Source organism: Colletotrichum destructivum, chromosome 10 (assembly GCF_034447905.1).
Source record: "Colletotrichum destructivum chromosome 10, complete sequence".
Classification (NCBI taxonomy): Eukaryota; Fungi; Ascomycota; class Sordariomycetes; order Glomerellales; family Glomerellaceae; genus Colletotrichum; species Colletotrichum destructivum.
In genome coordinates this window covers 2,104,247-2,131,471 of record NC_085905.1, presented here as the reverse complement: position 1 = coordinate 2,131,471, position 27,225 = coordinate 2,104,247, and the positions used below count along the sequence as shown (strand labels likewise).

The window sequence follows — 27,225 nt, the reverse complement described above, 5'->3', positions numbered from 1 at the left end:
CCATTGCTTGAAATTTGAAGTAAAGCAAAGGGATCATTAATTGCTAGAGGCACCCACTGGAGTTCACCGTCGAATAGGCAACGCCGTCCCGACGACGCCATTTGCATACCCGTTCACCCCGTTTGTGCCATTGATTCCATTAGTGACACGATGACCCAGGACAAGACAACCTTCAAAATACTTTTGCAGTCCATCAAAGTCCTCGAGCTCGCCGATCCAGGCGACGTACTGATCAGGCCGCACCACGACAGCGCAACCCCTCTGCCTGTCGATACCATAGTTCTTGTAAGCCTCGCCGTGGCCCTCGTGGTAGCTCTCGTCGTCCACGAAGACCTTGTTGTAGTCCCAACCAGTGTGCGGGTCGAAGGGGCGCAAGATGTCTGGGAAGTCCCTCAGCAGCTCCGTGTCGGTTCGCTTCGCGGAGTGTACCGTGAGAACCTCGATGACGCTGTCAATAGGGGCCTTGTGGGGAGTGGCCCTGTGCAGAAAGCTGTCCGGCGCGTCAAGCGCGGCGCAAAATCTTTCGACGCGGGCCTTCTGTGAGGCATCCAGGACATTCCCGGCGAAGAGAACGACGCGGAAGCGGCCGTCCGCCTTGAGCCTCTCTTGAAAGTGCCAGGGGCGCGCACACGCCTGGTTGAGGACCTTGAAGCTATTGAAACGCATACCCACGGGCAGCCCAGAAGCGAGAGCCTGTTTCCTCCGGAACTCCTCCTCGGAAATGGTAGCAACGCCCTTGAGAGCCTTGCTACCATCGCCCTGCTTCAAGGCGTCGCCGGCCTTGACGACGAGGTTGCTGGCGCCGTAATCGACGGACAAGCCAGAGGCGAACAAGTTGCCCTTAAGGAATGCGTCTTTGAAAGCCTCCATGCTGACGCCCTCGGCATCCATGACGTCCTTGGCCGGACGGCCAGAGAAGAGACGGCTGAAACGGTGGTCGAACTCAATGAGGTCCTGGGCGACGCGGCGGCGCTCGCTCTGGTAAGTGCTCAAGATGTCGCGCTTAGCGATGCCCTTGACGGCCAGTGCGACTTTCCAACCGAGATTGTAGGTGTCTTGCATGGAGACGTTCATACCTTGGCCGGCCTTGGGGGAGTGGGTGTGGACAGCATCCCCGGCGAGAAAGACGCGACTGTGGGCATCATAAGTGGTGCCGACTCTTTGGCCGATCTATCAAAGACGAGTCAGTATATGTGTTGAATCCGGCATCGTCCTCAATTCTACCTGGTACGCAGTCCACCAGTCGCAATACTCGTAATCGATCTTGTAGGGGTTCAGAATCTTCTGGGCGGCGCCAAAGATGATTTCGGGGGTAATCTTGGAGCGGTCCGCTCGTCCTGACGCATCGGGGGTGACCTCCTTCAGTTGGATATAGAGGCGGACAAGCTTGTTCTCTCTCGGGATGACCATCAAGCTGCCGTTCTCGGCAGAGTGGATGGCGCATCGCATACGGATATCGGCTAGACGTTTCTTTTGTTAGTGTTGCGTCTCTTGGAGGTATGGTTCTAATAGCTCACGGAAGTCGGTGATGGGAATGATGTCCATGACACCCCAGATGAAATCGGTAGCCTCTCCTTGGAGCTCCAAGCCAAGAGCCCTTCTGGTCCAGCTGCGAGCACCATCACAGCCAATGACATATTTGGCGTGGACGATCTCGCTTTCTCCGGCTCTCGCCCGGCTCTTCTTGATCAAGTCCTCCTCATCATCATCCTGCACGAGGTTGCTCCGGAAGAGGCCGTCGGGAACCCTACTCGCGTTCGCTGCTTGGGGAGGAGCAGCCTCTTCTTCCGAGAGCTGGCGCAGCTTCACAGTCACCGGGTAGGCCGAGTCGTCGTCGACTTTGGACACGTCAATCTCGAGAGATTCGGGCAGGACGCCGCGCTCGACTCTGATCTGGTCCTTTGAGTGCTTCTTAATGTTCTCGAGAAAGAAGCGTTCGATCCGGCCCTGTTGCAGGACGATCTGCTGGAAACGGGAGAGGCCCACAATAGTGTCTGGGATCCTGTCACTGCGGCGGATGATGCCGTCGTTGCCGGGGTTCTATTTGACACACATGAGCACTCTCACCCAGTCGGCAACTTGAAGTAGAATAGTTGAGTCACATACCCACATACAAATCTGGGACGAGCACACAGGTTAGTGAGAATACTTGCGGCATAGTGACAGTGGCATATCATACCTCAATCATGTGGTTAGCCTCCTTCCATGCCCGGTCCGCGAAGCCAAGCGAGTCAAAAATCTCCAGACTGCGGCACTGAAGACCATCGGCCTGCCCACAGAGGATCTTGGAGTTTCTCTTGTCGACAATGCGGGCGTTAACACCGCAGTGGGCCATCCATGCGGCGGCCATCAACCTGCCCGGCTTGTCGTCAGCCGATGCCGTTCATCACCGTTTAAGGGGGGGCAGGGTGAGAATGTGATGGCGGCCTCGCGCCAACATAAACCGAAAATCACTTACCCCGAAGGGCCGGCGCCGATGATGAGCCTGGAAGACGAAAATTGAGGCGTTAGTGAACCGGTTTTTGATGACCAGGAACAACTGGACTTACACGTCGACGTTGGATTCGGGAACTTGATCACTGGCCATGTTGATGAATCTGTCAAGGCGTAGCGTTGTGAATCGAACGGATTGTCTCCGGTGTAACGTCAAGAAAGAAACGGAGTGCCGCGAGGAATAGAGTTCAGGGTGAGCGAAGGAAGAAGCGAAGCAGAACGAGAGACAGCTACGCGTGGGGTAAGCGAGTCGAGGTGGGATGGGATGGCTTGCATACGCTACCGCCGTGGGGTCGGAGAGAATCTTAACCCCTTCCTCGAAAGCGGGTTCATTTGTCCCTGAAGCCTCCACACTGGACGGAAAACCGACGAGCTGCTCTAGCTTCGGGTGACGGTTGGTTGAGGTCTTGAGAACGAGACCAACCGATTGGGGGAGCTGGATGCGATGCCGAGACTGCGGGGTTTAGTTCAACGGTTGGCAGAGGGGGCTGCGGAGCTTCGGCCCATCACGCCAGAGTCCGAGAGCGTTTTGCTGGCAGGGGGACTCGGGGTCAGGGATCATTGTCGATCTGGTGTTCGAGTCAGAGGGGGCCGCGGCCAGGACCGTGATTGTCTGAGCGTTGTTCGGACGGGGGAGAGGCGCCATCGAGGGCGCGATGTTGGCCGTCAATTTGCACATGAACGCAAGGAAGCCTACGCTGGAATGGATCAATTGCTGTATTTGGATTCCACAGGATGTGGATTTCTATTGTTTACTTGTCTTACCCGCGAGGGTCTTAGACCAAGCTTCACCTCAGCTAAGATAGTTGAGCAAGACAGTCATTCATCAACATTAGATTAGGCATCTTCAAACAAGTCTATTTTCAAACTCCAAACCTTTGCGGAACCCCCGGATGTGGCAGCAGCCAAGAGGACCCAATAGGATTCGCCACTGTGATCGGATGTTGCTGGCCTGGTTATGACATTGATTGATCGTCTTCCCAAGTCACCAACAGAGAAAAATGGGCAGCAACATGTTTGCTTCAAGCTCCTGAAGGATTTAACCGTCCAAGAACCCCCAGTCCAAGCCCCGTATATATGGCCGGCCTAATGTACAGGGGCAAAATCTGTTGGACGAAATAGTTGCTTCAAGGGAGGGTGATTGGCTGAGAGTGAAGAAAATGGTGTTGTCTTAACGTTAAATGGAATAATTTAGCTCCAGGACCCTTGTGCAGTCGACGTGTGAAACCCTGGTACCACTTGACGCGCACGTATCATTAGATGCCATTTCCTCGTCATTGTGCGAGAGAGGATAGCAGTGTGGTCCAACAATCTCCATCACCTCCCGCGCTCACGAGATTTTGACCCAATTATTAACTCTGAAATCACAATTTTTCAGAGCAAAACTGCAGTATTTCAGATCTTGGCAGAAATAAAAAACAGGTGCTGTGTTCAGCGCCCACCAGGGATGGGGCTGGAACAATCTAGGATGAACCGGTTATCCGGTGGCATATTCAGTATGACGTGAGGTTTTACATGGTGTTCGGAGGGAACGGTCAGTGGAGTCAGTCTCCCTGCACACTGTCTGAAACATTCTGCCCAGCCGCCAGAGCAGAATGTCTCGGTGGTATTCAATACTGTCGTAGCAACGACTGATCATTCGTAATTGGAAACTTTTGCAGATGGCAGAAGTAGTGTCGGAAACAAGGTTGCCAACTTAATACTCTGGGTCTTTTGTGGGAGCCTTCACTCTTCGCTGTATCCATCGTCCCAATCCCAAAAAGTAACTCTTCGGTTGGTTCCCCGAGGATAATTCCGTTGGTTCTCATCGTGTAAAAGTGGATTTGGACCGGGCCGGTCTCTCTGTTGTGACCTGTCGTTGCTTGCGGCCGCATACCCCCTGGTATCATTGTTGGAGAGACTTTGTCATATTTCTGAGGTAGAAGGGGTAAAAAAATGCGCAACTGACGCAGTCTCCGCGTAGGTTTCTCTACACCTTTAGCTCCCTCCCCTTTACTGAATTCTGACAACATCGACTCGCGAGTATAGGATAGGGGGCGGCTGTCCAACGGGGCGAGAAAAAAGGATTGCCACGAAGGACGAGCGATTGAAGCTCCTAGACCTGGTATCCATGCCCGAGCCTTCTTTTGCAGTCTGTCTAGCTGTGCTTCTCTTCGGAATCTTTCTTGCGTAGTTACCTATACTCTGCCTTTCCCCTTCGAGGGTTTCTCTCCTGACTGGCCGCTGCTTTCTATCGCATCTATTGACTGTCTTTCTCGTATTTTTTCTTTCTTTCTTCAATACAAAACCGACCTTCGATATGTCCTCCGAGGCGGACAGATTCATTCGAGAGGTCTGGGGCCTGCAAGGTGTTGCGTATCTTGTAGTCGGCCTGCGGTACTACAGCCGCATCTCTACGTTGGGATGGCAAAAGTTTGCTTGGGACGATGCTCTGATGGGCCTCGCGACTGTAAGTTCACCCGAGTACCGTGCCTCGGAAACCACGGCGTCTAATTGCTCGTAACCCCATCTAGCTTGCTTACACGGCCGAATCAGTAGCAGCATATTTCGTCGTGGCATACTGGAGAGGATTGGCCAACAATGGCATGACAGACGAGCAGCGAGCCGCGGTAGACCCGGAATCAGAAGAATGGCTGTTACGGGTCAATGGCTCCAAGACTCATGTCATCGGCCTTCTTCTCTATACGACTCTCCTGTGGCTGTTGAAGGGATGTTGGGTCGTCTATTACTCACGACTGACGTGAGTCATATCTTTTGCTGTATGGGAAGCGCATGTCACTGATACTCGTGATAGTAATGGTGTACACAACATGAAACGGATCATGTTCTGGGCTGCAGTCATCATGCCAGCTACCTACGTCGCCTGTCTCTTGATTGCTTTCTGCAAATGCATACCTTTCCAGAACCAATGGCAGATTAATCCTTCACCAGGGAGTAAGTTGCCGAGTCTTTTACATGATCGAGCAATCTATCCTGACAAGCAGTAGACTCCTGTATGCCAGCAATATCATTCGTTCAAACTATTTTTGTTATGGCGATGAACACCGCTACCGACTTTTACCTTATGGCCATCCCACTACCCGTAAGTCGACCTCCTTTACCTTACTATCTGCCCGATGAAAACAGCAGAGTATGCTGACTTGACACGATGCAGATGGTTTGGAAGTCCCATCTTCCCTGGCGGAAGAAGGCTACTCTCATGATCATGTTTAGTGGAGGGTTTCTCGAGATGGCGTTCGGTATCTTGCGCTGCGTTTCCATTCTTACTGTAAGTGGACGATCCGCTGATCCCCCGAAGTGCTGTCATCCCCTAACCGTGGTTTGTCCAGGTTGGCGATGTCGACCCTGCGCAGTCCGGATACTGGTCCGTCCGAGAATCTTTCGTCTCCTTTGTGCTTACCAACATGCCCATGGTCTATCCCCTCTTCAAGGGTGTCATCGAAAAGAGCCGCAACCTGAGAACAAACAACAACAGCGCACTAAGCGACAGCAACGGCTACCGCCTCGGTAGCTACACGGTGAAACAAAGACCCAAGAGCGGAAGCCACCCACTGTCTATTCCAAACGGGACAAAGTGGGGTTCCGACGAACACATTGTCCCCGGCACCGCCGACAAGTCTATCTCCGACGGTGAGGAGGCTTTCGTCAAAGCGTTTGACAGGGTATATCGATGCCCTCAGAGTCCCTACTTACGGCAAGGTTTCAACGTTGCTAAGGTCGTAGCAGGGAATGACCAAGGCCATTTCCAATCGATGGATGAAGGGAATGTTCTGGCGAACGGTGAAAAGCACCAGATTACGGTTACGACAGAGTACATGATATCTAGAGCCACCCCAGAGCCTGAAATGCAAGAAAGAGGACACCGTTGAGGAGGAAAAATTGTCTCAGTCAGGGAGTAAATAGGCTTTGTCCAGGAAAATACATGGATGATGCACCAGGGTAAGAAGCTGGGAGTGTGAATGGTCAAACATATACAAAAAGCTTCATTGCATGTATTATGAACCGCTTTTCTTGATGTAATGGGGTTATTGTTGCCAAGAATTGTACGAGGACAGATTACTCCACCAGATATCTCGGATTTTAGAGCGTCCTGGATCAAGATAGCTTGGGCACTAGCCTCTTCTGTAACTAGACTCTCCTGTAACTAGACTCTCCTGTAAACAACATTGTGATTTCATTATCATCTTTGTGCTTCTGTCTACCGGAGAAAATTGAGTTCAATTCTACGAAACCGATAATATAGTATTGTTGAAGGAATGATTTGAGCAATGAAAGATGAAAAGGCTGAGATAGGAAATCCAAATCCAAGCATGACGTATAGCCACGTGAATTAGCCCTGGGTCTATGCGGTGGAAACCTCCTGCTGGCCTTCATCTTCCGGCTTTTTCGCGTAGATCACCCACCTATTTCTAGTTAGATACTGAGGCCCATGAACCCAAACGTCGTACACCGGGCGTGTTAGAAATTGCGAGTGAGATGAAGGGCCCTTACATTGGAGTGTAATGGTGGATGTTCCTGTTTCTCAAATCCTTTCTCACCTGGATGAGAAAGACCTGGACTTCAGCACTTGTCCAGTCAAGAGCTCTGGTGAATGCAGCCATAGTCCAGGCCTCGAGGCCATCAAAGGCGTTGGCTAGAGCCCACTCTCCAAGCTCTTTGTAGTACGGATCCTTGGCCCAGGGACCGACTGGCCACTTGTACGGGACAATTGTCACGTCGACGAAGCCGACCTCCTTTAAAATGGGGACGAGATCGGGGACGTGAACAAAAGGACGACCGAGAACCTGGCAGCATTCATTGAGTTTGTCACTCCACTGCCAGAATGCGTGGTCTGGAGTCAGGGATCCATCGTCGGACTGGGTACGAGCGTGGCCTTCAAATAGCTCGATGTAGCCACCAGGAGTAAGGCCCCTAGAAACTATTAGCAGCACGCCTATGAGTCGAGGATAGGACTCACTTGTATGCCTGAGTGAAGAACCCATGCCAGTCAGAGACGCTTGACGTCATGCCACGGATGTGTATGTAGTCGAACGGACGACTGTACGTCCAAGGTTGCTCGACGTCGTCAATCTCAAATTTGAGGTTAGGCGGGACACTACACCAAGTTAGCCGAGGCAACAAAAGCGATAACCGAGAGAAGACAAACAATTCAGTCTGGGGTGGACTGAGATCGACGCCTAGAACCTAATCCTCAGTTAGTAACGAGCATTCCCAAAAATATGGGGAACAGTACTTCAGCCTCGGGATGCTCTTCGGCGAACTCGATGGCCCATAGTCCAGTGCCGGTACCAATGTCGAGAACGCGCTTGACGTCGGAGCCTGGTTCATTGGGAGGAGCAAGTCCCAGCTTGTAATCCAAGGTGAGAAGATAGAGGTTGTGCTGTAAGTCTGCGTGATAAATATGCTGTAAGCAGATGCTTCACTAAAGAGTAAGAAAGTATTGCCGTACCTAGCCTATCGTTTTCCTTCTCGTCGTTGGGATAAAGATACTCTTCATCTTGTTAGGAATTGGCTCATCATAAAGAGCGAAGGAAGAGCAGAGGGACCCACTTCCATCCTTGTACTTGTGATAAGTTCTTCCGTTCTCCAGGCGATGTTGGAGAATCGAACTGGACAAACTTGCACTTGAGGATGACACACTCTGAAAGGCGTTAGAAGACCTCGCCACGCTGAGAAACTGGTCCAGCGCGAAAACTGTTCCTGGAACCTACTTACAGTTGCGATGTCCGAGGCGGTATCATCCGTAAGCTACACCAAGAAGTCAGGACCCAAAATGCCGCCAAAATGTTTTCACATCTCATACATCGTCTTCAGCCACAACGATGGCACCATGGTTCGACACTGGGCCAGGAGTCGAGTCACTGGCAGGAGCAGTGTCATCAACCGGTCCCGGAGTGGGGTTGCCGGCAGGCGTGGCGTTCGTGCCAGCATCCAAAGTAGTCTGTGAAGTCGGATGGTCAGCCATCGTGGGAAGGCTCAGCGATGCTATGTGGTCCAGGTGGAAGAAGACTATCAGCACACCACTCAGCAAGAGCGACCGCAAGGGATTTATCTTCGTGAGGACACACAATTACCCCTCTTCTTGGCCAGAGATGGATATGCAGGTTTGTGGCAAGGGGTGGCTGTTGACTCGTCAGGATTGTTTGCTTCCAACAAGCAACGGACATCCCGACCAAGTTCGGAAGGTCGGTGAGATGGCACATCATAAATAACTGGATACCCAGCACCATAGACTCCCCATCTTAAGCTGTGGGTCTAGTTTGTTGCGTACTCCTGCAGACATGGGCTGACAATGTCATATATTGTTTAGTTCTCTTCTCACAGCAAGTATCTGTAATTGGGTAGGCATGAAACCCCATGCAGAACTTCACTGTCGTTTTATCCACTCGCCTCTCGTTCAATAAAGGTTACTAAATCGGCTTAATATCCCACATACCACCATACCCACTGGAGAACTCGGGATCCCGTCCGCTCTCCCATAGATAAGCCAGTGAGGGCCGGATTAGTAGTTGGGTCGGTGACGACCAGCGAATACCTGGTGTTGTATGTTTTTTGAGTTTTGCTGCTTCGTGTGATCACTTGGTTGCGATGTCCTGAGAGCTATTTGGGTTAGGTGGGGAAAGTCGTCCAATTAGTTCCCAACACCTACTTGTTCGTTTGCCCACTGGCAACTTCACTTAGCCGCCTAGACACTTCTACTATACACGCTCGCAACGCCCTGGCCTATGGCGATGTTTTGCGCGCCCGAGAGTTGGTACTGGTACAGCGCGTAGTGATCGAACGAGGTACTTTAGAGTCAGGCTGGGCCCCCGGTTTTCAATGAGGAGGAGCCTCCAACACGGATGTCCACCTGCGTCTGGTCAACCGTAGTGGTGATCATGTACACACCAAAGGCATGTAGACGAGGGATAACATGTTGGCGGCGGCGCTGAAGGGGTGGTTGAGGAGGACCGCCACGTGCGACTGCCTGGCGCCGCGCGCGTCGCCGTCATCAGTAGTCAGTTCAGGGCCGTTCAGAGGCTTTTACCGCGCTTGAGGCTGTTCACGCGGCTATAGCCTCAGCTATGAAGACTTTCCGTACCCACAACGTACAAATCACTGATTGCAAGGAGCAGCTTTATTGAATTGTCGGCTTACAGGAGCAGTAAAATACTAGTCCAGCCGTTGAAGAAGGTTCTGCTTCAAGCTTACAAGATTATAGCTGAGACAGTCAGGTCACACGGTTTTCCGTCAAGTTACAACATGCGTATTTCAACCCTCAACATGGCGGCGGTAGCCTGTCCGAAATCGATTTGGACCGCAGACGACGTCGTCGGAGTCAGAGATCTCGAAGCCTGTTTCGTACCAGTCAGGGTGTTCCGCCAACAGCTTCCTTCGCTTTTCTCGCTCGACTTTCAGGTAGTTGTCGGGGTTGATCTCATAAGGCGGGTACTCAGGGTACAGAATCCGGGTGTAGAAGGGGACAGGGTCGTCACGGAAATAGTAGGCCTCCATCATGCTGTCCCAACCCGTCCACCATTCGTCGTCTACTTTCCCGGGCGACTCCATGTGAAGAATATCAACCGTCTCCAGATGCTTCATCCCCCAAAGAAGCCCATGATAGAAGTGGAAAAACATTTCGGAATCTATGCCAAGAAGAATGATCTTACGGACCATCGGGCATTCGGCATGGAGGTTTTTCAGGTTGTGCTGGACAAGGTAGATTGTGTCGATGTCGAAGTTAACCCAAGTGTACTTTTCGGGAGCCATTTCCGTGACGAAGGCCTTGGTATAATGCCGTTTGAGATGCCCCCGTGACTCATGACAGGTTTGAAGTAGGGGCGGCGGCGGCGCAGACGCCGGCCAGGGGCATTGATAATAGCTGGGTGGTTCTTTGCCGTAAACGATCTGACGGGACTCCATGCTTAACTCCCAGATCCGCTGACGTAGTTCGAGAGGGAGAAGGGGGAAGCAATGGAAAGTAAGCATCGTGGGGTGATTCTTAGCCGGACTGCGGGCTCTCGTGCGGCAGTTGGTCCCTGTTAGGCGCAAAGGCGAGGTGGGTGAGAGGCGGAGAGGATGGTTTGAGGTTTTTTGGCAAGTGATTGGAAGCGGGTAGCTGGATATCTTCGGAGCCCCTCTCATAGGTGGAAAACAAATCAGCTGCGGCGCAACCGTAGGATTGCCTGATGGGCAAGGGGGGTAGCGAACGACCGAAGTCCGAGATATCAATTACAAATATCCTCACATAGATCTGATTGCAACGCACAGCTGGCATCCTAACCTGGCTGGCGAGGATGACCAGGGACACGTTAGATTGGCTTTTCAAGTTGTCGATATAGTTCGAATTGTCTTCAACCTGGCAAGCCCTTTGTACAGGGTTTAACCCCGATTTGCCAATTTGGACTCAGAACCAAGTACTGCATACCCAGATATCGCTATATACCCATGATACCACATCGGCTTAAGGTTCCGTGCAATCCCTGCCCACTACAGATGCTGGCCGGGTACGGCTCTGAACGAACATTCACTTAGGGTAAACCGCAAGCCCTTAGCAGGCAACCATACCTCTAGTTAAAAGCTCCTATGCTTCATCTATTTACACTCATTTTGTATCACTTTACCTCACGTACCTAACCGCGTGCTGTCACTCGTTTTACCATACACTTTTCTTCTCCCCAGTCCAACAGCCCCCTAATGACCCAAGTCTTACATCAGAGCTCCTTTAGCTGAAGAACCATTTACAGAACACCAATTCAGACAAGGACCAGCTTGCAATCAGAGCAGGATAAGGGAGCTTCTGGATGACAGGCATTGCTCCGGTTACGTGACTGGCGTTTCGCAATCAGCCCGGAGGACCTTACCCGCTGGAACCCTTCGGTGACGCTTGATAGTGGCAACTGGCAGGAGCTCTCGTACTGCGTCGAGGTCAGGAGTGAGTGGAAAACCGTCACGTCCTCCAGCTCGGCTTCAACGACATCCACCACCACCGCCGCTGGGCTGTTATAACTAGTAACATGACTTGCTCCGGCAATAGGTAGACCTCAAAGATATCAAATATTGCTCATTCTTCATTTCCTAGATATATGGTGCTCTTCACACAGAGCTTCTCAATGCCCTTCGAAACAACAGGTTAACCAAGCTATAAAGTAGGTGAAGAAGTACAGGTAAAGGTAGAGTTTCTAACCATTGAATTCTATATGCACTACTAATCAGTTCCGGAATTCTATGGCGTTGAATTTTATTCGATCACTAATCCATGCCATTCTGGTAAGGCCAATTTCTCACCTCACCAACCGAGGCTATCCTTGCTGAGGGCGTCATCCAACGTTCGCAGAGGAACCCCCAACTGGCGCAGGCCATCGATGTCGACTTGGTAGCCGACCTCCCGTTGCCATTCGAAGCTTTCGACTGGCAGCCATTGCTGACGCCTCAATTTCTCGACATCGGCCTCAGTGAGGTATCTGGGTTTTACTGGCTTGCCGCTAATGGTTGAGAGTCGCGTCGCGATTTCCGCCAAAGTGAGGCTTTCGCCGGCAAGGGCCAGAGCTTTGCCGTGGAAGTCCTCGGGCTTCCGGAAAGCCTCGCCGGCGAACACCCCAATGTCCACCACGTCGACGAGGTCAAGACGGGTATCGGGTGTGTAGGCAGCCCGGAGCTCTTGGTGGTCGGCGAGACCAGGAAACATCAATTCGCACGTTGGTCGGGTGAAGTTTTGCATGAAAAATGCCGGCCGTAAGATAGTCCAGGCGGGAACGGACGACGATCGCACCATATCCTCGATGGCCTGCTTGTTGAGCCAGTACCAAGATAGGGGGAAGTTTTCCCCCCAACCGGGGAACTTCTCGTGCTCGCCGGTTTGAGCAACGCTGGAGTAAACGATGTGCTTGACACCCGCCTCGGCCGCGGCAGAGATGACATTTGAGGCTTGGCGCTGCTCGTCGAATGGGTGTGCGAGAATCGAGAAAACGAGGCCTTGGATGTCCTTCATTGAGGCCTGGACTGAAGTAATGTCGTCGAGGTCACCCTTATGCAGGGTCACGTCCATCTTCTGGAGTTGCTGGCTGTTGGCGGAAGCTGGGTCTCTGACAAGAGCATGGACATTGAACCCCTGTTTCGTCAAGGCCGAGCAAGTCCCCCGGCCCTGTTTACCACTGCCAGGGATGACAAGGATGTTCTTTGACATGATCGGCGAGCTCGTGTAAGTCTGAACTGAGGAAAAAGTATGGATGTGTGTGTGTGTAGGTTGGGATGAGACGGAGAGTTAGGCATCAAAAGAGCCAGCATGGTTTTTATCATGGCGATCCCATCGTGTCATAGTGAAGACGATTTTGGAGTAAGCTAAGCAAGCTTGCGGGGTGGAGACGTGTGAAAGTCAAAGTCCGACGCCAACATCTCCAAGTCCGCTAGTGGTGAACGTCACAACCAATCAGGTACGGATATCTGAACCAAGGTACGTGGCCAAGGCGATCACACTTGAGGTCGCACAGGTACACAGTATGTATGAAAAAAACCAGTAGAAAACACAGCATAAGTGCTATGCCTAGCACTGAAAACAGCATATGGCGGATATCTGAACAAGGAACAAGTATACATACCCATGGGGATAATATTCAAGTGAAACCCAATAATAAGGTCAGCCGAGAACATTCAAACGGGGTGGCAGACGGAGCGCGTTCGGAACGGGCTGATATGACCGGCCGAAAACAGGCGACCAGATACTTTTATGCGGAGTTGTTGTACGGTGGAGCGAGCGGCCTAGGCAGCCCCTCGTCTCAGATCAAAGTGGATTTTTGGCGGACTTTTGGATAGGGGCTGGAACATGGGATGGAGGGGATAATGAACACCTTAGGTAAGAGATGGTCAGCCATTAGGATCATAATATGCTCCTTAAATTAGAGATCCCCGTAGTTCACCTTTATACACTTCTGTACTCACATCATGAGCTTAGGCTCGATGGTATTATCGGACACCTTCCGGTCGCATGACAAAGGGCGCCGTGACGGACAGTTCAGGCGGGGCTTACTATCTAAAGACAAGCTTTCTTCTGACAGCCTTCGACATGACGGCTGCAATCGACAGCGCGAATTCTCCGGGCCGCAGACGATGAAGCGAGAAACCAACGGTCACCAACGTTGTGCCTGCGAAGACTTGGCGCAGACGGTAAGCCACCGCAAGTCCAGCCGCAAGTAGGGGTCAATACAAGAGCCATGTTTGGTTGAGTTGATGGCAGTTGGCTGTGTTCTACAGAGCGCGAAGGGGTAATCAAGCCGGTGGTGCTGACGACGGCCTTTCATTTGACCATGTTCCCTAAAGTCTTGAAAAGACAGTTTTAACTACCTGTTTGTCTGCACTTGCCTTGCTTCACAACATATCCGTTAAGCACCTATCCTGGCTGCCGAACTGTAACTGATTAAGACCTTGATATTGCTGGCACAAGGTGCTGAGGTCAGCGTAGACATTATTTTCATGAAGCTGGGTAACGAACTGTCCGTGTACCACCGACAGAATGGGCTTGATGTCGAGCCACAGTCATGCAGTAATGTGGCCGCTCAAACAGTCAGGTAGCGGCACTACCCATCCTGCAATATCACACGCTTTCACTTGTAAGCTGTTGACCACGCGCCAGGATTCCTATGCTTAACACAAAAATAGGACGCCCATATGCTAAGAATTACGAGAGGAGTACACAGAACGTAATGGAAACAAGACTAATACAAACTAATCTATACTGAATTGAGGGACCACTGGCTCAACGGAGTTTTTTGGGTTGGTATCACAGGTTCACTTGAGTGAGTGTACGAGTAGGCAAATGCGGTATTTTCCGTGGTGGTTGTTGACAATGATGACGGGAAGTTCTGCGCTGCAGGAAACTGGAGGCAGCGGTCGTGGGTATGGCTGTACCAACAGAGACACATCCGCCAGCCCATCAACTCGCTGTCCCTGCTTTCCTGTCGCAATCCAGCCAGACATCCAATAGTCTATCATGGTTTGTATTGAGGGTGTTCCATGTGTCCCAAACTACGATTGAGGCGCAAAAAAGGGCCTCCTTGTCCTTTGGACGCCTTATGTCGAGTGCCATCTCTATCAAGTAGCTGGACACAGAAACATGTGATTTTTGCTTATCATGAATTTCTGTATGGAAACCCCGCACCAAATTCAGCCAGGCAACTGAATTCAGCCCACCGCTGTGGGGATGGACGTGCTAGGGACATCATGTTCTCCGTGAGTCTCGCCATGAAAGTAATTTTTCCATCTCTGTAACTAAGACCGAAACCAGTCGCCCTCCCCATCCCCCATCCTTCGGAATGCCGTTTTCTATATATGTCCTTGAATTCCACACAGTTTCTCTGAAGTTGGATTCACCTTCCATCGTCCACATTGGTACTTTCCTGTCGCTTGGAGTGCATCTGTTTCTCTCCTTGGGAAAGCCTGTACAGTTACACTCCGCAAAACAAACCACGCCACAGGACTGCATTGCACGCGGCCGAAATGTCTCCTCACGCAAGCCCCTCCGCTAACAACGACGACGACGGCGATACGAGGCCTCATGCTGTACCGAACAACTTGCACGCCACCTCGGAATTAACCCCGTTGATTTCCAACGGCTCGAAGCCTTCAGCCCAACCTCGGAAAGACGTAGCACATCGTAGCGATGTCGATATCCCCATCAATGTCACCGCCGCCGTCAACGTGCCAAAGAAACAAACGGTCGTTAACACGGACACTATTCTCTATGTCATCATCCTCTTTTGCGCCGGTTCTGCCGGGCTGTGGACCATTCCCGCCACTCGCCAGGTCGAGGATGTTGTGTGTCGGCAGCACTACGAAGTGCTGGAACCCATCGACGAGGACCGCTGCAAGGAGGATGCCATCCAGAGTAGGGTCGCCATGGTCTTCGCTATCTATAGCGCGCTGCAGGCCACCATCGCCGCGGCGTCTGCCGTTCCCTGGGGCATCGTTGCCGACCGGGTGGGAAGGAAGATGGTGTTTTCGTTAGCTGTGCTGGGGATGATGCTGGATCAGCTATGGTTCCTCTTGGTGTGCGCGTTTCCTTGGATTTTCCCACTAAACGCCATGTGGTTTGGGTCGTCCTTGCAGGTTGTCGGCGGAGGCAACCTCGTTGTGTCCGCTGTGATATTTTCCATGCTCACTGACATCACCACCTCTGAGAACAGGTTGATATGGCATCCCCCCGTGCCGTGTTGGACCTTGCTGACCTGCGCTGATAGAGCTAGAAAGTTCATGGCCGCCCATTTGTCATCCATGATTGGAAACCTCGGCTCCCCTATAATCGCCGGGTGGATGATGGAGAAGACCGGGCCGTGGCCGGTGATGTGGGTCTCGCTATTCGGTTTTGCCACCATGGGTTATACCATCCACCTCATCCCGGAGACACGGCCGGCAGCCCAGGCGTCGCTAGACACTATGGCTGATGAGCCCGTCATCAGCACCCCTCAGTACAGACCTCGCCAGCTCAAGGAGCTCCTGAGCCTTATTAAGTTGCCGTCTCTAGTCCTCCTACTAGTGACAATGCTTACCTTGTTCCCTATCACACTATCTACATATCAGTTTATGATCATCTTCGCCTCGAGGCGATACCAGATCTCAACGTCTCAAACGGGGTTTCTCTCGTTTTTCTACGGGTTCAGTGTCATCGTCGTCATTATCGCCATCTTGCCAGGCGTTTCGAAGCTTCTGTCCTCACCGAAAACGCCAAAGGCCTTACGCTTTAGCAGCAGTAACAAACGCGACCTCTTTCTTGCTAGAGTGTCTTCTGCTATACTCCTACTTGGAAGCTTTTGTTTGGCTGTTTCGCCAAATGTCAATGCCTTTACTGGAGGGCTTGTACTTTTATCACTGGGTTCAGGTTGGGGCAGCTATGCGCGCAGCCTCTGTGCGCTATACGTGGATAGCGCGCATCGAACGCAGCTATATTCAATCACGTCGCTCATCGAGACGGCTGGGATGATATATGCGCAGCCTATGCTTGCTGGTCTCTTTGGTCTGGGCATGGATCTTGGTGGCTTCTGGATCGGACTGCCATATTTAGGTTGCGCTTGCTTTTGTGCCGCTTCCCTGGGGTTGCTGCTCTTGGTGAGGCTTCCGGCGCCAGAAGGGGGAGACCATCATGCTTCGGACGATAATGTAAACAATCACTCCCCGGCTGCGTGATAGAAAGCTGCAAATCGGAAGAACCAAGCATTTTTTAGGGTTTTGGTAAACCTTGCACGAATATATGCTTGAACAAAATTTAAGATTCTAGACTAAGCACTATAAAACTTGCAACGACTCTCCTTGCAACTCCTTACCAGATCAGACGCTGAATGTCAGCAAGTAGACATCATGTTAAATCAATTAAACACATCAAGATACTAGAGACTCAACAAGTCGCTAGCCGGCAAATTCACATCACTCAAGCAGGGCGTGCTTGCTCATTTCAAGTGTTTTGTGGTGTCATCGGTTGGTCTCAATTCATATAGCTAAGCCCCCAGAGCAAGACTTCGTAACTAAAGTGAGATTGCCACCTTTTACTACTTTGGAGTAAGTTACTCCCGGTTTGGCAGTCCGCCGTTCGAACCAAAGTCGCCAGTGTCCAGCGCAGTCCTTGAAACATCTTTCACGGTCTAGAGTCTCTTGTAAAGCACGAGGGATCTTTCCTAGAAAAAGCAATCACGGGTTCGTCAGTGAAAAATCCCAAAGAGTAGCAAAATATCAAACCGGGGACTATTCTCCAGAAACTTACCGCATGGACGGCGGTTCTGTCCTTTCCGGAGTCTCTTAGCCGAGGACTTGCTTGGGATCAGCAGCGTCGATCTCATCCTGGTAAGCGTCGGGACGCTTGTCGCCATCCAGGAACAGCTTCAGGATGTAGTTGACGCTGTCAGAGATATTCTCCTCTGTGACTTTGTCCTCGTCACGCTTAGAAGCGCCCGATTTCAAGATGTCAGAGCGCTTTACGGTAATACTACCAATGGCGCGCTCAGAGACAGGCGAGGCGGCAACGGAAGCCGCAAGGGTGGCAATGATGGCAAGAATGGCGGACTTCATTTTTTCTGTAGGGGTTGGTGTTCAATTTAGAACTGGAAGATCTTAATACTTTGATATTCTGTTGAGTGTTGAGGCTGTTGTGATGAGAAGAGATTCTCGAGAGAGGCAGGAGCGCAGTATCACCTATTTATAATAAAATTGCAGAACGTAAGACTGACTACAACAGAAGTAATTGCTCTGAGGACATCTCATCATACGAGGCTGGTCTCCTTGAGAATCTGATGCTCGTCTTCCAAGATTTCTCTGACTAGCCAGAGTAGCTCTACACCTTGACTCTTTTCCTTCATCATTGCACAACTTCCGTAGCTTCAATTGTGGAATTATCTGTTACAAGGGTGCTGAGAACTATGTTGTCAAACCTAACGCTAGAGCTAACTTTGCCTAAAATGCACATGGTTTTACTGACTCATTCAATAGATGCATAAGCAAAGCTTGTGCTGTGAATTTACTAGGTTGCTATACACCTTCAGTCTGCATTCACAACATATCCTAGACTACCTACCAACCTGTACCCTTGTTGCATCTGATTTAATCACCTCTCACACTACTTGTGTTTCCCTGTTTCAGTCTTTACCTGATGAAGAACGCTAGTAGGCAGGGCGACAAAACTCAATAGTCTTCTAATAAAAAAATAAAAAAACAGACAAGCTGGCTACAAAGTTAACCCCACTTCACGGAAGTAAAATATTTACTCAACTCACTAACAGGATAAAACAAGCTAGTAAAAAGGACCTCTTGAGACTATTCCTTATGTAGTAGTTAGTTCAAAGTAAAAAGAGCTTGGTCTTTCTCAGAGCAATTGCATGCCTTATCCCTGTCCTTCTTCCACTTTCTGACATGGTCTATTCCAGAAGGAAATTTCACAACCAGATAAGCACACTTTCATCATAGCGGAAGCTTCAGAGGCATAAGGTTCTCCATTTGTGCATTGCAAGGCTTTGGCTCCCAAACCTACTTCCAATTGCTGCCAGGGCTCTTATGCTTGAGTAAGGAAAGCATTTGTATACACATAGTTGTGCGATTTGCGGAAAGCCACTCTCATATCATTCAAAGATCCCCATTTTCCAATCTTACCAGACCAGTCTATTGTACACCTGTATCCTGCACGTAACTTCTCCCCTCACTTGATATCACGCTGATTTGAATCAAACCTGTCCTTAATCTCACCCACAATGGAAGCCAAGAGCCCGTCTTACAAACCTCTCATGTCTACTCAGGGTTCAAATCCATACCACGAAATCCACATATGGATCCACAATATGGATCCATGTCCATTCCATTCCATTCCACGTAGGCTTCAGCCTTTCCATATTCACGCCACGGAACCCCTTCCATATGTTCCATATGTGGAAATTGTGGAAAGGATTGAAGATTTAGGTGGGGGCTGAAAAAACCTGGATTTCCTTGTGAAATAGCGCATACCCCAAGTACTTTCTATCGCCAACGACAACGCAATAGCAACAATTTTCCACCCCGTTTTACCCGTACACGAAGTTCAAACAAGTCTATTCTAGGGGGGTTACTACTACTCACGCCCTTATTTCCCCAAATCGAAATGGCCGCCCTCCATCCTACCAAGTCAACCACACCCGTTCCAGAACGTACAGAAGAAGACAATCAACGACTCTTTCAGCTCTACAAAGGCTGGACCTTGACGGAGAGAGACGGCCAAGTGCGTCAATGGGTATATCAGTTCGGCTACGATATCCAGCATGCCCAGAAAGGGGAACGCCGATGGGTGTGTTGCCTTTGCATCAAGCAAAAGCGGCCGAGGCCAAAGAGTTATGCCATCAAAGGGTTGCAGAATGCGGAGGGTCACCTGTACGCGGACCACAATGGCATTATGGATCCGACAGGCAAGAGGCAAAAGCCTGCCAAGGCATCTGAGAAAGCACATCAGTCCATTGCAACAATTCTACAGTTGAACCCGAAGGAGCCGAAGGAACAAGATTTGATCAATACCTTGATCAAACGTTTTGACAAAACTGTATTCCAGCAGAAACTTGTCAACTGGATTGTCAATTCTAACCAATCCTTCTCGATCGTTAACGATCAAGATCTTCGAGACATCTTCAACTACCTCAATCCATCGGTGGAGATCACAAAAGCCAACATTACTGACGTGACCGTGCGTGCCATCGCAGAGCGAGAATTTACTAACAACATGGAAAGAGTGAAGGACGCTTTGCGAAAGAGTCCGGGACAGATCCATATCCAGTACGATGGCTGGAAGTCTGGTAACCGACACGCCTTATACGGCATCACATGTGTTTTTCGGGATTCAAACAATCGGCCACAGAAGTGTGTCCTCGGACTGCCTGAGCTTACAGAGAGGCACACAGGCGAGAATATCGCCGGGCAGATCATCGAGATCATTCGAGAGTACGAGATCAGCGATAAAGTCGGATATTTCACACTGGATAATGCCGGTAACAATAAAACTTCGATGGGGGAGCTTGGATTAGAATTCGGCTTCGAGTGGGAGAAGCGATGGGTTCGCTGCGTTGGTCACGTTGTCAACATAGTAGTGAAACAGATGCTGTATGGCAAGAACCCGGATGCTTTCGAGAAAGAGGTCTTCGAAGGACTTCATACGGCAGCGAAGGAGCATGAAGTCTGGAGGAGGCGAGGCTCTGTTGGAAAATGGCATAACTTTGCTGTTGTAGGTGGCTGAATCCCCGGCTTTATTTGTTATACTCACGAATACCTAGGAGGTGAGCAGATCGGACACGTGGACCGATATGCTCAAGAAGGTACAGGCTATCGAGAGCCAACTCTCTGATGACGCTCAGCTCAAGAAACACCGTCCAGTTGGAGTTGTGGTCGACAATGCTACCCGGTGGCTTTCTCAATTCTCGATGATTGAGCGCGCTCTCGTCTTAAGGCCATTTTATAATTCTTTTGTCCAGAGAGCGTCAAACGAGTGGGAGAAGGTCAACTTGACGAGAGCTGGCCACATCAAAAAGGGCTCCAAGCTGCCCTTCTTCCTGAAGGAAGAGAATCACATGACACCTGATGATTGGCATGTGCTCGGGACTCTTTACGACATTTTGCTTGACTTCCAGCTGGTTGTGAGAGGCCTTGAGGGTGATGGGCAGGGAAAACACCGGAGAAAGGTCGAGGAAAACGAGATCGACCCTCCACTGTCTGGTAAGCCTTAATTATACTTCTCAAAAGCGGCCCGATTCTTATTCTAACAGCTGATTTGTACAGGAACAAGCTGGGATCTTATTCACGCGTATGAATTTCTTCTCGAAACCCTCGAATCCGCGAAAAGAGCAGTCGCCAATTTTCCGGACGGCCATCACCTCGCTGTCAACATCAATCTGGGCTGGCTCAAATTGAACGAATACTACGAGCATCTGAACGATAGCCCCTTGATCTATGGCGCCGCAGTTCTTCATCCTGCCTACCGGTGGGCACTGTTTGACGATTTGTGGGGAGACGACGACGAAAGACAGTTATGGATTACCAAGGCGAAGGAGATGGTCCAGGATCTCTGGGAGAGAGAGTATAGGGACCTGGAGGTCGATGACCCAGAGATTGAGTTGCCTGCCAATAAGCGGCTGAAGACCTCAAGAAACAAGTTCACAGCGTGGCGCACAAAGAAGCGAGGACTGACGGCCGGGGGGGTTTCTGTTACCGAGTCGCCAATTCAATCCCCTGCTCAATCGCCTAGGTCCTCAGTTGGCGGTCTGGATCTTGATGAATACGGGCAGTGGCAGCGTGATATCGAGGATGCTGATGCTTCTGTCACAGATCCCTACGAATACTGGCACATGAGGCGGCTTAAATACCCCCGGTTGTCTAGGATGGCCTTGGATCTGCTTACTGTGCCACCAATGTCAGCCGAGTGCGAGAGGTTATTCTCGACCACTGGCCGCATGGTGACCAAGAGCCGCAATAGGCTAGATGCCAGCACAATTGGGCTTTGTCAGACACTACGGAGTTGGTTGCGTGCCGGTTTGATCGGGTCGCTAGATAGGATTCTGATGGACGAGTGACAATAACATCGACGTCACCAAGGCATGGATGCGGCCCACTAATTACCATTGTTAGACAAAGTAGGTTTCCATTCCACCCATTCCACAATATGGATCCATTTCCATAATGGATCCATTTCCACCCATTCCACATCGAAGTTATTAGTCAGCATCCATATCCACGCCATATTCACGAATGTGTCGTGGAGTGTCGTGGATTTGAACCCTGTGTCTACTGACAGCCGAGACTCTGAATCTGTTGAGGACTTTGGCGACCATCAGAGGAGCGGAAGAGGTTTTCTGCAGCGCTTCCGCTGGTTACAATGGAATCAACAAACTACATCGCGGATCCCCAGTTTCTTTGGGAGTTCCCTCGTTGTTCTCAGTATCCTCATCCTTAGTATGGTTTTCGGTTTCATATTTTCTGTCTTGCGCGCTCCGAGCGATCAGGACTGTGCGCGCCAACTGTCCATGTGGTGTAAGTGTTGCCATCCAAGCCTTCTCGCAAATTTGGGTAGTGCGACAGAAGACCTCGAACGGGCTCTAACATCTACAGCTCCTGCACTTGATGCTGTCGAATATGTCTCAATGGACTTTAACGACGCTTTCAATTCAACGAGCATCTACCGTGGTCTTCCGACTCCGGAGAGAGAGCAAGCCTGGTTCGACCTGACTTACAGTGCGTCTTTTCCAATACTTCCTCCACCCCAACATAGGAGCTCGCCAACTGACTCAATGACAGAGCACGCGGTCGAAATCCCCCCTGAGAGACTTTCAGGCCTAAATCGGTCTGAAGAGGATCATCTCAAGCACGTTCCCGAAGAGGTAGGCGATGGTTATGTCGCACTACTTGAAGTCTTCCACCAACTCCATTGCTTGGTAAGTCACACTATCAGTTCTCTCTATAACACGTCGAATCTGATCGCTGACACACCCACTCTCTACGTAGAACATGGTCCGGGTGTACACCTGGTGGCAGGTGGGCAAATACGACAAGCCCCCCGTCGGGCTATCGAACGACCCATTGAAAAACCGGATACACGTTGATCACTGCCTGGAAGCTCTGCGCATCTCACTCATGTGCTTTGCTGACGTCACCCCACTCATGGTTCGCCTAGGTGGACCTGCGGGTGCACGCGCAGACTTCAATACGCACCACAAGTGTAGAGATTTTAACAAGATCTCAGACTGGATTGACGAGAATTGGACAGTTAGATAAGATTCTTGGAGTGGTCGTACATGGATTTAGAACCTGAGTGTACAGGGAGACAGTGTTCATGTTTCTTGTTCCAACACGTCGAGGATAGGCTGGGCTGATTTGACATCAATCGCTAAAAGGGGGATGTCTAAGATAGTTGAATGTTACGGAAGTGTTTATTCCATGTCTGTTCAAATGCCTTGCGTGACATGAATCTCTTCAACCTCTTCAACATCATGTTAAAGTGCTTTGAAATTCGATCTTCGGCTTGTCTCGTCGATTTCTTAGTCAAAAGGAAACCTCATTAACATTCTTACATTTGGCTTGGCGCCAAACTGCTCACGAGAAAGCGTTCAAATTGAGCACTCTGAGGACTACACCTTGATGTAACACTTAAGGATTTTATTAAGGAGGGACATTACTTTCTTTCCAAAGGTTGTGTCTAGCATTGGATAGGTGCCGTCATTAGTGTAGAACAGGCCGAGGACAGCAAGCGGCATGGCTTTTACTTCAACACAAACAACTTAAGGACTTTGCAAAACGTATTTCTCACATTCTCAGAAATTTTCATCATTGGGAAAACACTAAGTCTTAGCGTTTATCAGAAAATATCGACCTACTACATACTCTCGCTTACCGACTCCCATGAGATTACGACCCCATTTTCCATCATCCAGTCCAACAGTTTAGGGAATTTCCTACACTTATGAGACGCTTGAAAATCTTCTCTAACAGGACCCTCCGACTTAATAGATGATCCTTTTGTCTTATACACCAGATATGGGGTAACGTCGCCGGTGCACATCAGAGCCTGTCGCAGTGTATCGATACAATGACTTGTGTGATTCCGGGCAACTCCCGGCGAATTATGCTTGAGTAGGCTCGGGATCATATCTTCAGGGTATGAGTCTCTCCATATGTATTGTCGCAGCATATTGAGGCAGTGGAGGTGATGGAATACCTCGACTCCACCGACGTAGCCCGAGGAAGGAGAAGTAGCCATCGCCGGAACAAAGCCTTGGTCGACGCTTCTGTTGAGATATGGAACACGCTCGGAGGGTATTAAGACACCGGGGACTACAGAAGATTGTACTAAACATCAGCAAACTTGTTTATTTGTTGCGAACGTGGGATGTTGGATGATACCTTGAGCTAGACTTTCCCATTTGGCTTCCATCTCTGCTGTGGGAGGGCCAGTGAAGCCCGAACTCTCCAAGGCAAGACTACTTTCGAAGTCACGCTCCTCGTACTCGACGGCTTCCAATAGTGGAGCTGAAAGATTCATCAGTAACAATCCATATACACATCAAAACGCAAGATATGAAAAACAGAAAAAAAAGAATGTTCGAACTTACACCAGACGCTAAGCTGCGCAGCACAGTATTTGTCTGACGGGGCCCATCTCAGAGCTGCCACCATCATTATAGCACCGGTGACAAACATGAAAAAGCACACAGAGCGCCATGCCAATTCAATCGGGTTCAATCGAAAACCTGACATAAAGGAAAATCGAGTAATGGGTAGCTTCTCAGCTTCAAGCTGCAACTCCATTTCGCTTTCGGCTGTCAGCCGTGAATAATTTGCTAGAGATTTCATATTTTCATTGCTGTGAAGGGCCTGACCAGTCGCAAACGCTTACGAGGTTAAGCAACGTGAGGAAAGAGAATGCTCGAATAGCACGAGTTGTTAGGACATACTCTTCAGTCACAGAGATGACGACGGGGGATGACAAAATTGACACAAGGATGGATGCCTGACAAAGGCCTGAGGCGAGGAAAACCCCTCACATACATGTGACTTGTTCGGGCATGCATGATTCTCGATAGACTCGCCGCCAGCAAATGCTAACTGGACAGATATTCAAGGAATGCTTGTGACTTGGTAGGGCATGTATAGTTTTTGGTGGAATCGACGTCAGCAAAATCTAAATGGAAAGAAACAGACAAGGGAAACCTTTGTCAACGACTGATTCTCGCATTACTCGTGGCTAATTGTTTGGAAGCTCAAGAGAACAGTTTGCAATACAAACTTGTTTCGAAGCCTTGATGATTCAATAAACATTTTTTATCAAAGTTCTTTTAGTTCGTTTCCAAACATACATTAGTGAGTTTGAAAGACTTTTGCTGATCATTTTTTACTCTTTTTTCTCTGTTAAGGTTAGCTTATTATGCAGTGACAGCACAATCTTCCTCTAAATATTTAGCTCTTTGCTTCTTTCTAGCTTTACCATGATTTCTAAAAGCTTCGCTGTTAAATTAAATGACGCACCTTGGTCTTTTTGACAGACCATCGCTAGTACAAACCACCTACAACCTTGTTTGAAGTCCCTGGTTGGCTTCTGTCAGGATATCTTTCTGTTTTTTGCCTATGCAGTCAAACTTACTGTGCTTCTGGATTTGGTTAGGGTAAGTTAGAAGACCCATTGAACGATGCACGATTCAAGTTCCGAACAAGTGCAGATAACTTGATAATATGTTCCTTGAAGGCAACTTGTGTTTCAGCGGAACGACAGGTCAACCCTGAGAAAAGATAAGTCTCGAACTACCCTACGCCAGCGCAGTGACGTAGAAGTTACTTCCTTGGTCAGCGGATCAATATGTGATGTATGCCGCTTCCACAGTTTTAACTCAGGAAGATACAATCAAATGTAAGTATATCTACCGTTGCAGACAAATGTTGCCCTTCCCCCACCCTCCCCTGTGTGAGGTGGATTTGAAGGAGCAGCCACACTCTCCGGTGTTTTTTAGGTTCACTCTCGGCAGTCAATCAGTTGAAATGGGCTAATGAACCCGGAGTGGGTTAGGCCAACCAGGTTGTCCTTGCGCAGTATCGGGTGGGATATAAACTTACCACATAAGCGCTACGCTAAGTAGCATTCGCATATTTTCACTTCCTTGTCTATTTAGTGGGGCACCGTTCAGCAACCCGAAGCCTCGTAGTCGGGCGCTCGCTCGCACTCTTGCCTGAACATCCTGGCCGAAAGATTCGTGCCAAGATGGCGCTTTCGACTGTATGATTGACGATCGGCAAAATGAAATGCAGGACGCAACGTAGTCAATAGGTTCAAACGAATTGAACTTCAAGAAATGCATATCTGTCTTTGCCGCAGCGACTCGAATTACTTTTCGCCAGCATCAAATTCATGGCGACAAATACCGTTCTTTATTGGCTACTAAAAAGCATTTCGAATGTAAAGTGCCAGTCCGAACCACGATCAAGACAACGGCGAAAGAGGAGAGAGATGATTTGGCCTCTCGTACATTTCCATCCCATGAAGGGCTGGAAAACGTTAGAAGCCTCTTGGTGCAGGCTAAAGCTAATAATGGCGTGCAAAGCTAAAGCTACGTTGCTTTCAAGCTACGTTGCTTTCAAGCTTACCTCTACTCTTTACCTGTACATCACAAGGCTTTATCCATAGGACATTCTAGTTAGTAATACACGTTCATCTCTTGACTCGAGTACAGAGTCAAGTGGAATCCGAACCGATATGACTTTTTCTTGCTATTCAAGGTTCTCAGCACCTGATTGGATTCTCCCTCGAGGCTCAAGGTTCATCATGGGTTACAAGTGAAGATGATTTCCAGGAGCGCCTCCGTAAGGTTGCAGGCAAAAAGGCTTTCCGGTATGTACATCGTGTGAGAGGCTATAAAGGTGTAGCCATACGCAACTCGGCATGGGTACATCTGACTACATCGTACTCATGAACGTATCCCGATCGCTTTCGCTTTGATCTGACAAGGGCAGGGGCATTTGGGCCAACCTTGATGTTTTAATTTGTAGGCAAACCTTACCATGTACGACTGCACCAAAGTAGGCCTGAGCCAGGAGGCAAGCAGGCATTGGGTACACGATTTCTGGGCGGAGCTGCTCCACTGCTCACACTTGTAGGGTGAAAGCAAAACCTACTAGATTGTACATCTTTTCTGTTGGCAAAATTGTTGGCAACATTCACAAGTTCGATCGAAAGTGGTGATGGTACCCTTGGTGTTGTTGCTTTTGCTTCTTGTTGGCGCCTGCTGGGATAGGGGCCTGCGCAAAGTAGGTGCCGATGGTGGGGCATTTGCGAGAGTTATGGAGCAGAAGTGAACATGGGGCCGGCCGGGCCTGTGCGTGCTGCCGACGGACTAACCGACCGGCATTTTACTGATTCGCCGATTCCGACAGCACAGAGAACTTACTCTGTAGTGTGACTATCATGCACAACCATGAGAGACCATCCCGGTGTGCGACCGCTGCCCTTGTTTACCATCCGAGTCATGACTACACAGGTAGGTCGGAGGAGGAGACCTGGTCCGCAGTGCTTACACTCTACTGAGAGATACAGTGTATGTCATAGATTTTGTCAGCTACTAAGCGTGCATGTGGGGTCAGCAACTTCCTTCACCTGGGCCTGCATCAACCCCTCCCTTGAAATGATGCGCATGTCATGGTATCGCTTGGTGAATGCCATCCATCACCCCATCTTCTTGATCGGACGATGCCCCTGTCTAGTGCACGACAAATCCTAGCCTGGTACTTGTA

General features: G+C 49.9%; 9 protein-coding genes across 9 annotated transcripts; 3 read left to right on the top strand and 6 right to left on the bottom strand.

Moving 5' to 3' along the window:
* Positions 1-63: 63 nt before the first annotated feature.
* On the bottom strand, positions 64-2,746 carry CDEST_14932 (Putative FAD-binding domain, phenol hydroxylase dimerization domain, Thioredoxin-like superfamily; the record flags this gene model as incomplete). The annotated part of the gene is made up of 7 exons (XM_062931088.1): positions 2,550-2,746; positions 2,459-2,485; positions 2,180-2,354; positions 2,107-2,118; positions 1,518-2,040; positions 1,225-1,460; positions 64-1,170 (listed from the first exon to the last, which is right to left on the bottom strand). The coding sequence occupies exons 1-7, from the start codon at positions 2,585-2,587 to the stop codon at positions 64-66; spliced, it is 2,118 nt and encodes a 705-aa protein (XP_062787139.1). The 5' UTR covers positions 2,588-2,746.
* Positions 2,747-4,792: 2,046 nt separating this feature from the next.
* Positions 4,793-6,362, top strand: CDEST_14931 (uncharacterized protein; the record flags this gene model as incomplete). The annotated part of the gene is made up of 6 exons (XM_062931087.1): positions 4,793-4,942; positions 5,007-5,233; positions 5,288-5,427; positions 5,481-5,575; positions 5,648-5,761; positions 5,823-6,362. The coding sequence occupies 6 exons, from the start codon at positions 4,793-4,795 to the stop codon at positions 6,360-6,362; spliced, it is 1,266 nt and encodes a 421-aa protein (XP_062787138.1).
* A 153-nt stretch (positions 6,363-6,515) lies between these two features.
* CDEST_14930 (Putative S-adenosyl-L-methionine-dependent methyltransferase superfamily) lies at positions 6,516-8,492 on the bottom strand. The gene is made up of 9 exons (XM_062931086.1): positions 8,297-8,492; positions 8,209-8,241; positions 8,044-8,134; positions 7,943-7,984; positions 7,727-7,881; positions 7,640-7,677; positions 7,451-7,588; positions 6,985-7,404; positions 6,516-6,896 (listed from the first exon to the last, which is right to left on the bottom strand). The coding sequence occupies exons 1-9, from the start codon at positions 8,456-8,458 to the stop codon at positions 6,836-6,838; spliced, it is 1,140 nt and encodes a 379-aa protein (XP_062787137.1). The 5' UTR covers positions 8,459-8,492; the 3' UTR covers positions 6,516-6,835.
* Positions 8,493-9,744: 1,252 nt separating this feature from the next.
* On the bottom strand, positions 9,745-10,617 carry CDEST_14929 (Putative 2EXR domain-containing protein; the record flags this gene model as incomplete). The annotated part of the gene is made up of 1 exon (XM_062931085.1): positions 9,745-10,617. One exon carries the CDS (start codon positions 10,615-10,617, stop codon positions 9,745-9,747), a length of 873 nt encoding a protein of 290 aa, XP_062787136.1.
* A 1,144-nt stretch (positions 10,618-11,761) lies between these two features.
* Positions 11,762-12,658, bottom strand: CDEST_14928 (Putative NmrA-like domain, NAD(P)-binding domain superfamily; the record flags this gene model as incomplete). The annotated part of the gene is made up of 1 exon (XM_062931084.1): positions 11,762-12,658. One exon carries the CDS (start codon positions 12,656-12,658, stop codon positions 11,762-11,764), a length of 897 nt encoding a protein of 298 aa, XP_062787135.1.
* Positions 12,659-14,964: 2,306 nt separating this feature from the next.
* CDEST_14927 (Putative major facilitator superfamily, MFS transporter superfamily) lies at positions 14,965-16,647 on the top strand (the record flags this gene model as incomplete). The annotated part of the gene is made up of 1 exon (XM_062931083.1): positions 14,965-16,647. The coding sequence occupies one exon, from the start codon at positions 14,965-14,967 to the stop codon at positions 16,645-16,647; it is 1,683 nt and encodes a 560-aa protein (XP_062787134.1).
* A 276-nt stretch (positions 16,648-16,923) lies between these two features.
* Positions 16,924-17,612, bottom strand: CDEST_14926 (uncharacterized protein). Its single transcript, XM_062931082.1, has 2 exons — positions 17,219-17,612; positions 16,924-17,132 (listed from the first exon to the last, which is right to left on the bottom strand). The coding sequence occupies exon 1, from the start codon at positions 17,521-17,523 to the stop codon at positions 17,254-17,256; it is 270 nt and encodes an 89-aa protein (XP_062787133.1). The 5' UTR covers positions 17,524-17,612; the 3' UTR covers positions 16,924-17,132; positions 17,219-17,253.
* A 4,296-nt stretch (positions 17,613-21,908) lies between these two features.
* On the top strand, positions 21,909-22,725 carry CDEST_14925 (Putative mycotoxin biosynthesis protein UstYa; the record flags this gene model as incomplete). Its single annotated transcript, XM_062931081.1, has 2 exons — positions 21,909-22,385; positions 22,456-22,725. 2 exons carry the CDS (start codon positions 21,909-21,911, stop codon positions 22,723-22,725), a joined length of 747 nt encoding a protein of 248 aa, XP_062787132.1.
* Positions 22,726-23,323: 598 nt separating this feature from the next.
* On the bottom strand, positions 23,324-24,300 carry CDEST_14924 (Putative mycotoxin biosynthesis protein UstYa; the record flags this gene model as incomplete). Its single annotated transcript, XM_062931080.1, has 3 exons — positions 23,324-23,796; positions 23,851-23,976; positions 24,060-24,300. The coding sequence occupies 3 exons, from the start codon at positions 24,298-24,300 to the stop codon at positions 23,324-23,326; spliced, it is 840 nt and encodes a 279-aa protein (XP_062787131.1).
* Positions 24,301-27,225: the final 2,925 nt, after the last annotated feature.